The sequence below is a fragment of the Zalophus californianus genome, chromosome 11 (genome assembly GCF_009762305.2).
Source record: "Zalophus californianus isolate mZalCal1 chromosome 11, mZalCal1.pri.v2, whole genome shotgun sequence".
In the NCBI taxonomy this organism is placed as follows: domain Eukaryota; kingdom Metazoa; phylum Chordata; class Mammalia; order Carnivora; family Otariidae; genus Zalophus; species Zalophus californianus.
Window position 1 is genome coordinate 14,153,988 of NC_045605.1, and position 14,490 is coordinate 14,168,477.

The window sequence follows — 14,490 nt, forward strand, 5'->3', positions numbered from 1 at the left end:
TGTGACATGAGAGTCATGATTTCTTGAGTCTGCGATTCTGGGCCTCAGACTGGCCTGGGGGTGCCCCTCAGGATCGGGGAACCAGCCGTCCTGTACTGTCTCCTCCTACCTGCGATCCTGGCGAACTCAGAGAGGGCCGTGTGTTTCCATCTGCGCCCAGAAGGATTCAGAAGTTAAGCCTTCTGCAAACCACACCTGCCATCCCGAACAATTCTCTATTTTACGCTCCCAAGCAAGAGAAAGCGGTGCCTGCAGTCCCCGTGACCCTGACCTGCGGAAGACCCAGGTGCCGGGCTGGTGGGATTCTGTGTGACGGCCCTGACGCTTCTGAGCGGTGCTCTGGCTACTCTCAGCCTAGTTCTTAGCCTCAAGGGCCTCCCTGAGTTTTCTGCCTTGGGGACCTCCTCCTGCTGTACCAGTTGCCCAGGCTTTCCTCTGCCTACATGATACAACCCCCACTTCTCCCCAGTTAGGCTGCTAGGAGATAGGGTCTGGGCCCGGCCAGGTCCCCGGCCTCGCCGGCCCCCTCCCGCCCTGCCCCCACCCCGGTCCGGGCAGTGGTTCCCCACTTGTGGAACACTGTGTGTTCTCTCCTCGCTGGGTGCCCAGGAGCCCGCTCCGCTCGGCCAACACCTCTTCATCTTTCACTAACCAGCTTAAACGTCACCCCTTCCGGATGGGGCCCCCAGGCCCCTCTCATTAGATACCCATAGAGTTTTCTTTTTCTTCCATTTTATTTTCAAACAACCTTTTCTTTTTAATGAAAAAGTTAAAGTGTAATATATGCACATGGCAAAACTTCAGAGAGTCTAGAAGGATGTCAGTGTGAAGGGGGGGTCTCCCTCATCCCTGCTCTCAGCCACCTCGTTTCCTTCCCCAGGGGCCACCACTGTTGTGAGCCACCCAGGCACTCCTCCCCCAGAGCCCTTCTCAACAGCGGTTAGCACCAGGCCATGGATCTGTCTTCCCCAGAAGCCTGCCAGCATCTTGAGACAGGGTCGCGCCATTGCTGGATCTCCCGTGCCCGCACAGAGCAGGCCTGGGGCTGCTGAACCACTGATGTCTGCGAAAGGCTGAATGGGGGCACTCTGGCATAGGGTGGGCCAGAGGTCTGACTTTCCACATTGCAGGATTTTATAGGCTCCTGGACTCGTAGAGCTGGCTTAGAGGTCTTGGAGGCCACAGACATAGGAGGACCCTGAGACCAGAGAGGTGCAGTGACCTGCCCAGGATCGCACTGCAGAGCCAAGATCACAAACCAGGTCTTGCCCACCCTTGTTCAGTAAACGGGGCCCGAGATGGAATAATCTAATACTGAGATCTGCTCAAGAGTGAATGGTGGGAGCGGCAGACGCCCCCTCTGGACCCTCCTTGACTAATGGTAAATTTCCCCTGTCCTTAGCTCATGTCCCTTGGAGAAGGGCTGGGCGAGGAATTCTCTGGGGGGGAGGGGAGCGGGTAGAGACTTTCTAGAAGACTCTCTACTCCCTCCCCACATTCTGCTGCTCTTCAGAAGGAGGCTGGGCTGAGAATCAGGAGAGCCAGGTGCTGGTCCAGCTGGGTCACAGGGAAACCATGTGACCTTGGGTGAGTCTCATCATGTCTCAGAGCCTGAGGTTCATCCGCGGGGTTGAGGGGGGTAGTGCTGCCTCCACATCCCATAAGGATGTCGCAGGCAACAATGGCAAATTGTACATCCAAGGGCTTGACTGCGTGAAATCGTGATGCAGATGTGCACCTGCCCTCCCTCCCCACCAGCTTCTGCGGCCTCTTCCCCACGCAGGGGATGGTTGGGATAAACAAGCCCGGTGCCAGGGAAGAATTACTCAATGTGACACTTAATTGATGCAAAATACACAAATTCTGTGGCACACCGCAGAATTTACAAGTGGAGGGGCCGACGGGGCGGTGGAGGAAGGGGCAGGGGGAGGGAATTAATCACCGAGTCTCAGGCGTGAAATTAAATTCTGAGGGAAAGAAGCCTCTTTCATTACTCCAGAGCAGAAGTAAAATGCTGTGGTGTGTACGGTGACAGCCTGGGGGGAATCGGGCGCTGCCGGGGCTGGCACGGGGCTGGGGGAGCCAGACGGCAGAGCCCGGAGAAATGTCTGGGGGCGTCCGGGGCGCCCTGGGGAGGCTGCTGGGACCTCCCCGAGTCTGAGGAGCTGAGCTGCCCTGGAAAGGTGCCCTGAACACGGCTTCTGCACGTGGCTTAGCCCCCTACCAGCTGGGGAACCCTGGACTAGTCTGCCAGCCTCTCTGGTCACTGGTCTTGCCTTTATAAATGCAGATGGTAATGCCTGTTCCATGGGGTTAATGGAAGCTCTTGGTAAACTCTACAAGGCACCTACATGCACAGAAGGGCTGTTTGGGGGGTTGGATTTTAGGGAGCTCAGGCTATTCTTGCAGCTGCCTCCTTCACCTTGGACAATGCAGAAAGAAGCGAGTTGCTCTCCTCCCCCCACCCCCAACAGACGCTCTTTGGAAGAGAATAGAAACAATAATGCAGCAACAACAGATCAACAAGACAGCCACCACCACAACACAGCAGCAGCTCCTGGGCGCTTCCTACGTGGCAGATGCTGTGCTGAGCTTCTCCAGCTGGTACCTATTGCTCCCAATGACCCTGGGGAGGGGGTTATGTTTTGTCACTCCCATTTTACAGATGAGGAAGCTGAGGTTTGAGACACTCCTTATTCTCTGCTACCTTGCACAGCTAGTGAGGGGTGAGGCTAAGCCTGCACCTTTGGCTGGATTCAGGGTCCTTTACTCACCACACCTCCTGTGCCCATCTTCCTCTCTCAAACCCTCTGTGAGGACTGAAGAACCCACAGGTGTGGTTGCTGCCCTCACCAGATGACCATCAAGGACACACTGCCACGTGGATCCTTTTGCTCGTTCCTTTTGCCTTTGGGCCTGGGGCATCAGGGGTAGCCATCCTTCAGGGTGTGCGGACACCTCAGCCACCAGGTAGGGGTGGCTTGGCAGGGGGTCCCCAGCTACCATCTTTCCATCTGCTGGCCCAGAGCTTCGGGCCACCCTTCCCAGCCGCCAGCCTGGGAGCCCTCGGGGGTGCCGGCCACGAGAGAGAGAGTGCACCTTCTCAGCGGAAACCACGGCCAGCCTCTCCTGTTCAGGACTGACTGAGCAACGCCTACCCCCCCGCCCACCTCAAGCTGGAGTGGATGTGCAGTGTGTGGGGCTGAGCTCCCCGACGTGTCCCCCTCGCGCCCCCTCTGCACTGCCTTGCTCCAGTATCACTTGCATTTTTGCCGAGACAAGCAGCTTGCAGATGGTCTTGTCACATCACATCACATCAGGGCCGTGTCACCAGCGGGGCCCCTTCCCCTTGGCTCCCTGTGTTCCCTTCCCTCCAGGTCCCTCCTGCTCCTTTCGGCTCCCATTCACTCTGGTCCTCCCCTCTGCCTCTGTCTCTCTGTTTGGGCTTTATCTCTGGTGGCATCTCTCACACTCTGCCTAGCCTCCCCCCCTTCTCCTCACAGCTGGTGGGGAATGGAGACCAGAGGGAGAATGGTTGGCATACCCTCCAGTTTAAAGCGTGTCTTTTTTAGAGACACCCGCCTATTCGCCCCACAAAAGTGGAGGTGAGATTGGCAGGATGAGGGGGCTAAATATTTGTGTGGGAGAAAGAAGCAGGCCTGCAGGAGGGGGGTTTTTGCACTGTTCCCCTGTTTTATGAGAAGCATGCAGATGAGATGCAAAACAGCATGCAAACCAGTCCCCATGCTTTGGAAGGGAACCACTCCTACACATTTGGGAATTGGGCTGCAGATTCCAAAGTCTAGCTACAAAGGAAGGGGCCCTTACTGCGGCCACCAGGACAGTTTCCCTTGGCATTGGTTAAGTCTACAAATATTTACTTAGCACCTACTATGTGTCAGGCACAGGGCCTGGTTCTGGGGACACAAAGGAGAATCAGAGAGCCCTGTCCTTGCCCTCCTGCTCCTGCTCTTCAAATGTGCCGGGCAAATGAGAGAGCGTCTGGGATAGGGTTAGTCTGAGGGTCAGGGTAGTCCTCACCAACCCCCAGAAGGCCGGAGTTAGACAGAATCAGAGCGGTCATCTAGTCGAGCTACTTTTCCAGAGGCCCAGAGAGGTTGTACGATTGGGTGAGTCTAGTCTCCAAAACCACCATGTTACCAGTTCACCCTCCTTCCACAAGCCACTCCAATCCCACCTCCTCAACAGCAGAGATTTTAAAATTGTAGGTCACAAACTGTTAGGAATTTGTGAAATCCATTTGGCGAGTTGCGACCAGCATTTGGATAAATCAAAATTGGATAGAATAGAATAGGAAATATCAGAGTGCATTTAAATGCATGTGGTAGGAACGACCAGTGTGCCTTGCACAGGTTATGATAAAGATGTCTATCTGTGGATTGCTGTCAAGAGTTTGAAAAAGCACTGTTTCCAGAAAGGCACTATTCCTTGAGGAGTCCCCTGTGTCCTTCTCTACTCTATGACTGGGGCATGTGGGGGCTGTTCAAATGACCCCTTCCGTGGGGAGGGGGGTGGTATGCCGGTTGCAGAGGGTATGTCCTGGCTTTGCCTCCCACTGGTTAAACAGTGGGGGCGAGTTGCCTGGCCTCCCTAAGACTGGGTTTCTAGTCTGTAAAACGGAACAGTAAGCACCTCACAAGGCTATCATGGTGCTTAACAGATAAGTGAAATCTGAAACGCAGGGGATTCAATAAACATTAGCTTCCATCCCTCCTAAAAAGTGATAATCACTACAGATTAAGAATCTTTTATTTAATTTATAAATATTGTTGTTTATAGATTATATCCTGCCTACTCTCAAACTACAACAGAAGAAACAACATGCGCTCATCAATAGGTCAAATCGAATCTTGAAAAATACTTAGAGACATGAAAAAACAAAACTGTCCCATATCTAATCTAATCTAACCTCATCGTTACTATGTTTGAACATCAGGTTTTATTTATGAGCTTCCCGGCAGCAAAGGCAAAAAAGGGAAAGAGAGGATGGATTGCATTAACCCCCATTATCACTTCTTCAGGAGAGTTAGCTTCCTTAGGTGCAGACTCTGAGGTCCTTATATGAAGGGCACTCCAAACCAAAATGGACGTGTTCTGCCCCGCCGGGCCCCGTATTTCTCTTTTTTAATCTCCTTCTTTGAGTCCCCCCAGTGGCCTAGGTACACAGCAGTCTCCCGGATCCATGGCGCGGGACACGCCCATCCCAGGGGTGGGCTAGTGCCCTCTGCGGCCCTGTCGCCTACCTGTTACGGAGAGGCGGGCCCCATTGCTCTGCCGGGTCTCCCCACTATACTTGTGCTTGGTGATGCAGCGGTAGGTGGAGAGGGCATCCTCCTTCTGCACGTCAGAGATGTACAGCCCGCCGTGGTGAGTGATAAAAAACCTGTTTTCTGGAGACACAATCAAGACATACTCCATTACTCCCCTGGCTGGGCACACCACCAGAAGCAAGTCAGGCCGGCAGCCGGCTTTTCTCCCAGAACTGTTACTCCTTGAAGTGTAGCAGCTTCTGAGTTTTCCAGAACGTTGGCAGGCTGTAGAGTCAGACCGAGATCTGGGTTCCAAACTGACTTGTCCACTTAGTAGCTGTGTGACCTTGGGAAAGTTACTTAACTTCTCTGAGCCTTACCTATACAATGGGGTGCAAATAATACATCACAGCGTGGACGTAAGGACTGAAAATAATAATAAAGTGGCGCACAACAAGTGCTCACTTAGTAAGTATCAGTCCTCATCCTTCCTACTTCTGGGCGAGAGCTTGCGAAGTTCTTTCACATCCCACGCTCATTTGTTCTTACAGCCATCTGAAGTGTCCTCTCCAACGTCAGGTCACACGACCAGGAAGCAGACCAGAACTCAGGCCTTCTGGCTCCCAGCTCTCCCTACGTATGGAGCCAAATACAAGCCTAAATCATTTTCTCTTAGTTTTAATCATATATTCACTCAACCAACAGTTGCTGAGGCTAAGCTATACTAGTAGTGGGGACACGGAGAGGCAGATACACAACACTAATTCAACACACAGTTCTTGAACGCTCATTCTGTGCAAGGCAAAGGTGCAGACATTGCGCTTTACCTCTCCTTGCCCCTCTATGGTCTTACTGTCAGGACTCGGCAGGGAAGCCAGAAGGACCGGGAGCAGGACACCCATTTTGCAGATTATGACACGTGACTCCACTTAGAGGTAGAGTGGATTTCCTTGTACAAGGTCCTAAGGCAAACCCTGAACTTGAGCCTAGTCAGGACTGATCCTAAAAAGGGAGAATATGGACTTGCCCGTTGGGGCGGGGCTTGCATTCAGCTTCAGACGTCGTAATCCCAAGGCAGTGCCCTCCCACCCAAGACCCAGCCAGACTGAGATTGAGATGCTAACTTTGGGTCCCTCTGCGTGCTCTCTGGGGACTAGGCTGCTTCCCCCGGCAGGTATAGAAGACCCCAGGCTGCCATTTCCACCAGGAGTGGGCCCTAGAATCAAGACGGTGACAGTAACTTAAAAAAAGAAGCTGTACGAGAGAGGGTAATGCTGACTCCACCGGAGGGACCTGCTAACATCAGAATGCCAGGCTCTCATAAGGAAACCTTTTGCGTGGCCCCATGCCCTGCAAATCCTTTTAGAAGAGTTTTACAGAACGATGGCAGGCTGTAGAGTCAGACTGAGATCCCACCTGGGGGCTGATGACCCCCCTCAACCAATGACAAGAGCTCTGACACTGGCTCACTCTCCTATTAGAAACATCCTGTGGTGTCCTACTGCCCCCAGCACAAGCCTCAGCACCAGGGGGCTGTGATCTTCCCAAATGACACTTCGCGTCAAGGAATGCTGTAGAATGGTAGGGTTGAAAAGCTGAATGTACCTGACCACATCGTTGACAAAGGTTCTCCAGCCTTCCTTTGAATATCTCTGGGTTTGGGGAACTCACTACCTCATTCAGTGGCCCACTCCAAAGCGGATAGCTCTGACTTTTAGAGAGATTTTCCTTGGTCACAACTGGTCTCCTGGTGGCTCCCTCCATGGGTCCTGGTTCTACTCCCTGGAGCCCTACGGAACTAGCCCGAACTGGCTTCACTGACACGCTCCCTCACCAAGTGGAAGAAGTTGTCAGGCCCTTCGACTTTCCGTCAGGCTAAGCAGTCTAGAATTTTATTCTTTAGTATTTATTTAATATGGTCACAAATAATTTCTTCAACATGGATGGTCTCTTGTTTCTTTTTCTTTTTTTTAAGATTTTATTTATTCATTTGACAGAGAGAGAGCGCACAAGCAGGGGGAGTGGCAGGCAGAGGGAGAGGGAGAAGCGGGGATGTGGGACTTGATCCCAGGACCCTGGGGATCATGACCTGAGCCGAAGGCAGTCGCTTAACCATCTGAGCCACCCAGGAGCCCTGGTCTCTTGTTTCTTAACAAACGTTGGTTTATCTACAAATCTCTGAATTTCCCCTCCCTCCCTCCCTCCCATCCACCTTTGTATAGGACTAGACCTACTGGGTGGCAGCACTTTCCCAAGTGGTGGGGACCTAACAATCAGCCTTATGTGACCAGCACAGGATAGAGCGCGGCTACCAACGCCCCACCCAAGACGGTTCGCTTTTTACAGGACATGTGGTTGGAGTGGGAGGCAGCCCCATTATGCCCTGCCTCCCGCTCGCACTCAACTAAGGCCTGGTCTGGTCACTTGCTGTCTCTCTATGCTTGGACACCAGGCCGTGTGGGACTAGGTCTGGGACGGCGCATGGTTCCCCGCGGAGCAGCATATCACTGGGACACCCCGCCCTCCCCTGAAGAACACTCATTCATCTGGCAGCCTGCCAATCCTCTGGACCCCAGCCACACCCCCTCCAGCGCCCAGACCGCACCTTGCAGACCCCCACTCAGTGCTGAAGGAAGCGGGAGGAAGCCCAGCCCTGCTGCCAGACGTCGGAGAGGACCCGGGGGGGAAGCGCAGAGAAAGCCTGGCTTCCCCACCAGACTCTGAATGTGCCGTTTTGTCTCCATGTTGTGACATCCCAAAGTCAAATGCGGAAGCTCTCCCGTGATTTATTATGTAACTGGGACTGGAATGCAGAACTACTGGAGGGTGTTACTGCCAATCAGTTGGGGGGGGGGGAGAAACAGGAGAGACCCCCAAATCCACCTCGGCAGCCTACAGGTGCTCCAGCGCCAGCAGCTTGGACGCTGTGATCCTGCAGCCCCCAGCACCCCCGGACGACGGTGCACTTGGTCCTACTGGAATTTTAAGCTGAGAAGGGGTGCTGCAGGGATGGTGGTGGGGAGCTGGGGTTTCTATAGCAACAAGCAGCTGCTGCATCTGATGTTTCACATCCTTCATTGTCCTCATTTCCCCCCTCGCTTCCCCCCTTCTTGTGCATATTTAATTGCAGTAACATTTCCAGACACAGTATATTGCTGCTCCTGAAACAAAGGCTGGCCACAGCCGGGGGGAGACACAGCGCGCACTCGAGACAGAGAGAGAGAGAGAGAGAGAGAGAGAGGAAGGAGAAGGAGAAATCAGGGGTATTATGTTAATCCCCCCTGGGGGGGACGTGTGCAACATCAGTTGTGCATGTTTGATGAGAATCAGATGATGGGCCCTGCTGGGGAAGGGAATAGCAAGAGGCCGGTGGAATGAGCGGCGTACGGTGTGTGTGGGGGGCACGACCAGCTGGGGGGGGGGGGCGCTTGGAGGGGCCAGGGCTCCACAGAACAGCTGACCTCCAAGGCTGGCTCTGATGGGGTGGCCTGGCAGTCGGGCAGCCCCTACTCCACCCCCAAGTGGGACCAGCCATCCCTGAAATGGGTAGAGGAGCAGCTCTCCCTTATCCTGGTTCCTTCTTCGCGGGGTAGGCTGAGGCCAGCTGGAGGAAGGACAGAGTGGCATCTGTGACCTCCGTCCAGCCCCCATCCTGAGGCCGTTTGGAAACGTGTGTCTGGGATCACGTTGGTCGACACCAAGCCTGGGAGGTACTAACAGCCTGAGGTGGCCAGGGGCCAGGAGTGCTGGATGTCTTGGGTCATAAATACTGTCCCATCCCAAATGTTAGTAGTGTCCCCTGCGGGTATACGCTGGAGGGTCTCTGCTTTCCCTTAGGCTCTAAGGCTGGGACACGGAACTGTGTTTAAATGTGGACTGCTTTGATGCTGCTTGACTGTCACCTGCCAAAGGCTGCAGTATCGTCTGTGAACTCGCCTGTGACCAGAGAAGCGCTGTGTGTGGTTCCTTTTTCCTTTTTCCTATTAATACAAATTCTCCACCCTGCTTTACGGTCCGTCTTCCTGGTGATCTGGAGCAGGCCTCTCCTTTTTTGTAAGCTAAATATTTATTGAACACCTATTATATGTCAGGGCAAGGATTTTATAAACATTATCTTAGGCAATCCCCACACCCCTTTGAAATGGATACTACTGTTTTTACTAAGCAAAGCACAGAGAGGTTACATAACCCACCCATAGTCACACAGCTAGTAAATGGTGGAGTCCAGACCATCAGTCCACTTCCCATGCTCTTCCAAAGCTCTGTGCTAGACTGACTCTCCTCGAATGGCAGCCCCTCTCATAGGGACATAGGGTCAGCCAGCCTCTGCTTGGTTGCTTCTGTCAGTGGGGTCCTCACTACCTTATAAAGGAGCACTCATCAATTCAGCTTGGCTTGATTTATCGGCTTGGCTTTGTGGAGCATCGCTGGGTCCCGGACTGGGCTCCATGGAGAGGTCTTGGACCTGGTCTCTGCCCTTTGGGATTCCACAGTTAGAAGACAATGTCCTTCCCCCAGGAAAGGTGCTAGCTTGGGGGCTGCTGAAGGGTGGGGAGGGGATTGGAGAGAGGCCATTAGTGAGAAGAGGCAGATAAAGAGGGGCCAAGCCCAGGACTGGATTTTGGAGGCTGGATTGGAGTCCTGGTGTTGCCACTAATGATGGGCTGTGTACCGAGTTGAACAGTATCCCCCAGAATGAATGCCCACCCAGAGCTCGTGAATGGGACCTTATTGGAAACAAGATCTTTGCAAACATAATCAAGTTCAGATGTGGTCATACTGCATTAGTGTGGGCTCTAAATCCAGTATGACTATGTTCTTCTGAGAACGGGGAGATTTGGACACAGGCACATGAATACAGGGCGAAGGCCATGTGAAGACAGAGGAAGAGATTGGGGTGATGCATCTATAAAGCAACAAATGCAGGGATTGCCAGCCACCCCAGAAGCTAGCAAGAGGCCAGGAAGATCCTCCTCTAGAGCCTGGACAGGAAGCACGCCCTGCCCACACCCTGATTTGGGGTTTCTGGCCTCCAGAACTATGACATGGTAAATCTCTGCTGCGTTAAGCCATCAGGAAACTGACACGGGGTGACCGTAGGGGAGTCCAGTATTCTCCCAGGCCTTCAGTTGTCCCTTCTGCAAAAAGAGGGAGGAGGTGGATTAGGTGTGTGTTTCCCACCCTGCTTGTACATTAGAATCATCCAAGCAGCTTTTAAAATTAAACTCAGAATCTCTGGGGGTGTAGCCTGGAAATTGGTATTTTTAAAAAAAGCTTTTCAGGTCACATAATGTGCAGCCAGGGCAGAGAGCCTCTGGGTGAGAGAAACTCATAAGGCCCTTTCCCTCTGACAACTGATGTCTCTATCATGGCGCCCCAACTTCTGAGTCCTGTTTCTCCTTCAGGAAAACAGAGATAATAAATAGACCTTACGTCACAGGGCTGTTGGGAGAGTCAGATGAAATGCAGCTTGTGAGAGTCTTCGGCACACTAGTGGTGCTCGGTAACCCTCAGCCCACGTGGCCCCACCTCAAGGAGATGAGGGGCGCTCAGTCCCTGTGGCCGGGCTTCCTGCAAATTCTCCCCTTCCTTCCTCCTCAGGAGCTTGGCAATAAAGAAAGGGGACCCTCCTCAGCAATTCGGAGGCCCTGCACATAGGGGCTAGGTGAGCCAACAGCATCTTCTTGGTCTTTTTCTAAAACTTCAAAGAGCGGGGCCTCAGAGACTCCCCAGAGTCGCACGAGCCAAGGAGAGAGGAACACGAGAGATCTCAGGGCTCCTGGTGGCTCCAGAGGGCTGCGAGGATGGGGAGGATCTGCCCTCTGCAGAGGCTGGACCTGTCTCTGCTCTCAGAGGCAGGCGGGAGGGTCCGTTTGGTGGGGAGAGGGTGCTGGGCAGAGGAGGAGGAAGGAGCTTGAGGGCTTGCAGGAAGGTACGGGCTGCACAGATCCCACTCCAAGCCTTAGAGCAAGGGAACAGAAATGACTGAATACAGCAGAGACAGCAACCGCCTGCTGGGCTCCCTGCTTCGGCCCCTGCCCCTCCTCCATCTGTTCCCAACATGCAGCCTGAGTGATGCTTTAAAACCAAAGTCAGATTCTGTGGCTCTTTTGCTCAAAGCCCTCCAATAGCTTCTCATTTCACTCAGCATGGAAGCAGAGTGCTGATTGCAAAGTAGGTGCTCTCGAAATAAATATTTCTAGAACGAATGAATGAAACGTCCCGAAACTCTAGGGTAGTTTTATCGGCATTTTGCTCATGAGGAAACGGCAACTCAGAAAAGTCAGACACCAGCTCTAATTTTTGGTGGCTCCTTGAAATCATAAAAACAGAATTACTACGTGACCCAGCAATTCCACTTCTGGGTGTGTGCCCGGAAGAATTAAAAGCCGGGTCTTAAGAAGGTAACAGGTTCTCCTGTTCATAGCATTATTCACACGAGTCAAAGGCGGAAACAACCCGAGTGTCCATTGATAGATGGGTGGACATAGAAGAGGCAGTCTAGACACACAGTGGAATACTGCTTAGCCTTCAAAGGGAAGAGAATTCTGACACAGGCGACAACATGGATGAACCCTGAGGACATTATGCTCAGGGACATAAGGCAGTCACAAAAAGACAAATACTGTCTGATTCCACTGATATGAGGAACCTAGAGTAGTCAGCTTCATAGAGACAGAAAGTGGAATGGTGGGTGTCAGGGGCTGGGGAAGGGGAATTGGGAAGAAGTTTTCCATGAGTACGGAGATAAAGCTACACTTAAGCATTTCTGAACTTAAGACTGAGCCGAAATGTTACTGAAATGAAAACTTAACCCTTACAGATAATTAGGATGGTAAATTTTATGTTATGTGGACTCCACTGCAATTAAAATAAAAAAAAATTTCAAGATTATCAAGAATTGGAATGAGTGTTTTCAGGAAGTAGTGAGTTTCCTGTCACCCGGGGTATTTAAGTAGAGGCTGAAGAAACACTTGGCTGAGATATTGCATAGAAGATTTAAATACTGAGTAAGAGAAAGAAATTGGATCATCTTTAAGGTCACTTCCTTCCCAGAAATTCATAAATTCTTTTTTTCTGAGAGAGAGAGAGAGAGAGAGAGAAAGAACAAGGGGAGGGGCAGAAGGAGAGGGAGAGAAAGAATCTCCAGCAGGCTCCATGACCAGCGGGAGCCCGATTTAGGGCTCGATCCCACTAACCCTGAGATCATGACCTGAGCCCAAATCAAGAGTTGGACACTTAACCAACCGAGTCACCCAGGTGCCCCCAAATTTATAAATTCTTAGCTTAAAGGATGGCAGAGCTGCAAGACCCCTTGGAGTTCAGCTCCTACAGTGGTTTGAAAATCAGCGTACGTCTGCTCCTTTCCACCCCTGGACTTTTGCTGTGGTTCTTCCTTCTGTGCCCAAAATGCTTTCTCCTTGACTCACTCCCGGCCCCGTTCAGGTCTCTCTGCTCAGACACCATCTTGTTTCAGAGGCCTTGCCTGACCCCTCTCTCAAAATTAGACTGTGCTCCACGTCCCTGCCCAATTCCTTACCCTGCCTGTTTGTCTTCAGAGCACGTGGTGTTTCTCGCTGACAGCAAGGAGTTATTTTAGTACCCCAGCTCCAGAACACGCCTGGCACATAGAAGATGCTCAGTGTACATGCAGCGAACGGAGGAATCCTGGGAGTAGCGGAGGCACCTCGGGTGGAGAGAGACAACAGGTTCTCCCGCCTGGAGCCCTGTTCCGAGGTCTCCTGCACCCTGGGGTCTCTCCCCCCCCAGCCCCTGCTGCCATACTGTAATGGTTTGGCCCACCGTCCCCCCCACCCCCCTTTAAGCTAATGCTTAATGCTTGTCTTGGCTCCCCAGCTCAGCTGAGTCCAGGCTGGGACGTGTGGAGGGTGGTGTGGAGGATGGTGTGGAGCGAACAAAAGGGAAGTAGGCAATGAATGACCTGGCCGGGAGATCTGGAGTATAAACCATGGCTGATTCATCTTCAGGGGGCGGCCCCCCAAGGGAGTGACCTCGCCCTTCTCAGGAGCTACTCAAGCACATGGAGACCCAGGGCAGCGGGTCCAGGGAGAAGAAGGGACAGGGACAGCCCCTCTCCAGCATGCCTGAGGCTGGCCTTCCACTGTCCTTCCCTGACCAAGGACCTACCTCTCCCTTAGCGGACGGGAGTGGAAATGAGACCCTCACCTGGAGGAGAGACCCCTAACAACAGAGGTCACTGGCTCCAGGACGGAACCACATTAGAGTCCTGGCGCCAACTCTGAGACCAGACTAAGTCATGCCATCATAGTCTGTGCTCTGCCCCGCGGTGGGAGGACTGAGCTGCCCGCATCTCTGCCTGCCTTCAGGCAAGCTCAACCCGTCCGCCACTACAGGTTTCCATGGTTGGTGCCTTTGAGGAAGAAGACTTGGGTCCATACACTTTCCCCTCTTTGTCCCTCTTGGACACCCCTGGTGGGTAGAGCCTGCCTGGACTGGGACACAGATCCAGACCCAGCTGGTGAAGTGTCTTCAATCATTTTATAAACTCAGCAAGAAAGACACCCCCAGGTGCCCAACACTTCCACATATGTCCCCTCTGTGAAGTGCCCTCACCAGCCCAGGAGGTACCTACTGCTCTTGTGTACAGAGGAGGAGACTGTGGCTCAGATGGGGACCAGTTCAAGTCGCACGTCTAGTGAGAGGAAGAGCCGGGACTCCCACCTGGTCTCCGGAACTGATCCCAAGCTGCTCTCCCCAAGCCCAGCTGCTGGGAGAGCGTGTGCTGCATTCTGGAGGGCGCCCTGGCCAACCCGTTCCGGGTGAGGTGGATTTGTCCGTCCCTTCCAGGCAGTGGCCGGGCCCCTGGCTTCTCCTGGAGGCGGCGTCCCTCTCCCTAGCCAGGGCCAGCTTGGGTGGGGGGCGGTGAGCAGGGAGGGGAGGGAGGCCCTGAGGCCGGCACCAGGAGGCATCAGAGTTACTGACTGACAGAGCGGATGAGCCATGTCCCCTGGGAGGCCCCCATGCCATGCAAGTGCCGTGTGTTGGCGGGAAGGTGGGGCCATGGGCAGGGCACGGGCAGGGGGCTGCGTGCATCTGGGAGGGAATAGAGCGCATGTGCAGCCACGCGTGCACCGGCCCAGGTCGCGGGGGCCAGAGAAGGGGCTGGCAGCTTGGGGCAAGTATATGCTTGCAGCCCGAAACAGGAGGCTTGAGACCTGCCTCCTACCAACTGTGTGGC

General features: G+C 53.4%; 1 protein-coding gene across 2 annotated transcripts in view; it reads right to left on the reverse strand.

Annotated features, from left to right (window-relative positions):
• DSCAML1 (DS cell adhesion molecule like 1) overlaps positions 1–14,490 on the reverse strand; it is a 340,757-nt gene that overhangs the window by 96,426 nt on the left and 229,841 nt on the right. For both annotated transcript variants that reach the window (XM_027581358.2, XM_027581359.2), the window contains one exon: positions 5,265–5,411. In XM_027581358.2, the coding sequence (XP_027437159.2) occupies positions 5,265–5,411 (147 nt within the window). The remainder of the gene's footprint in view (positions 1–5,264; positions 5,412–14,490) is intronic.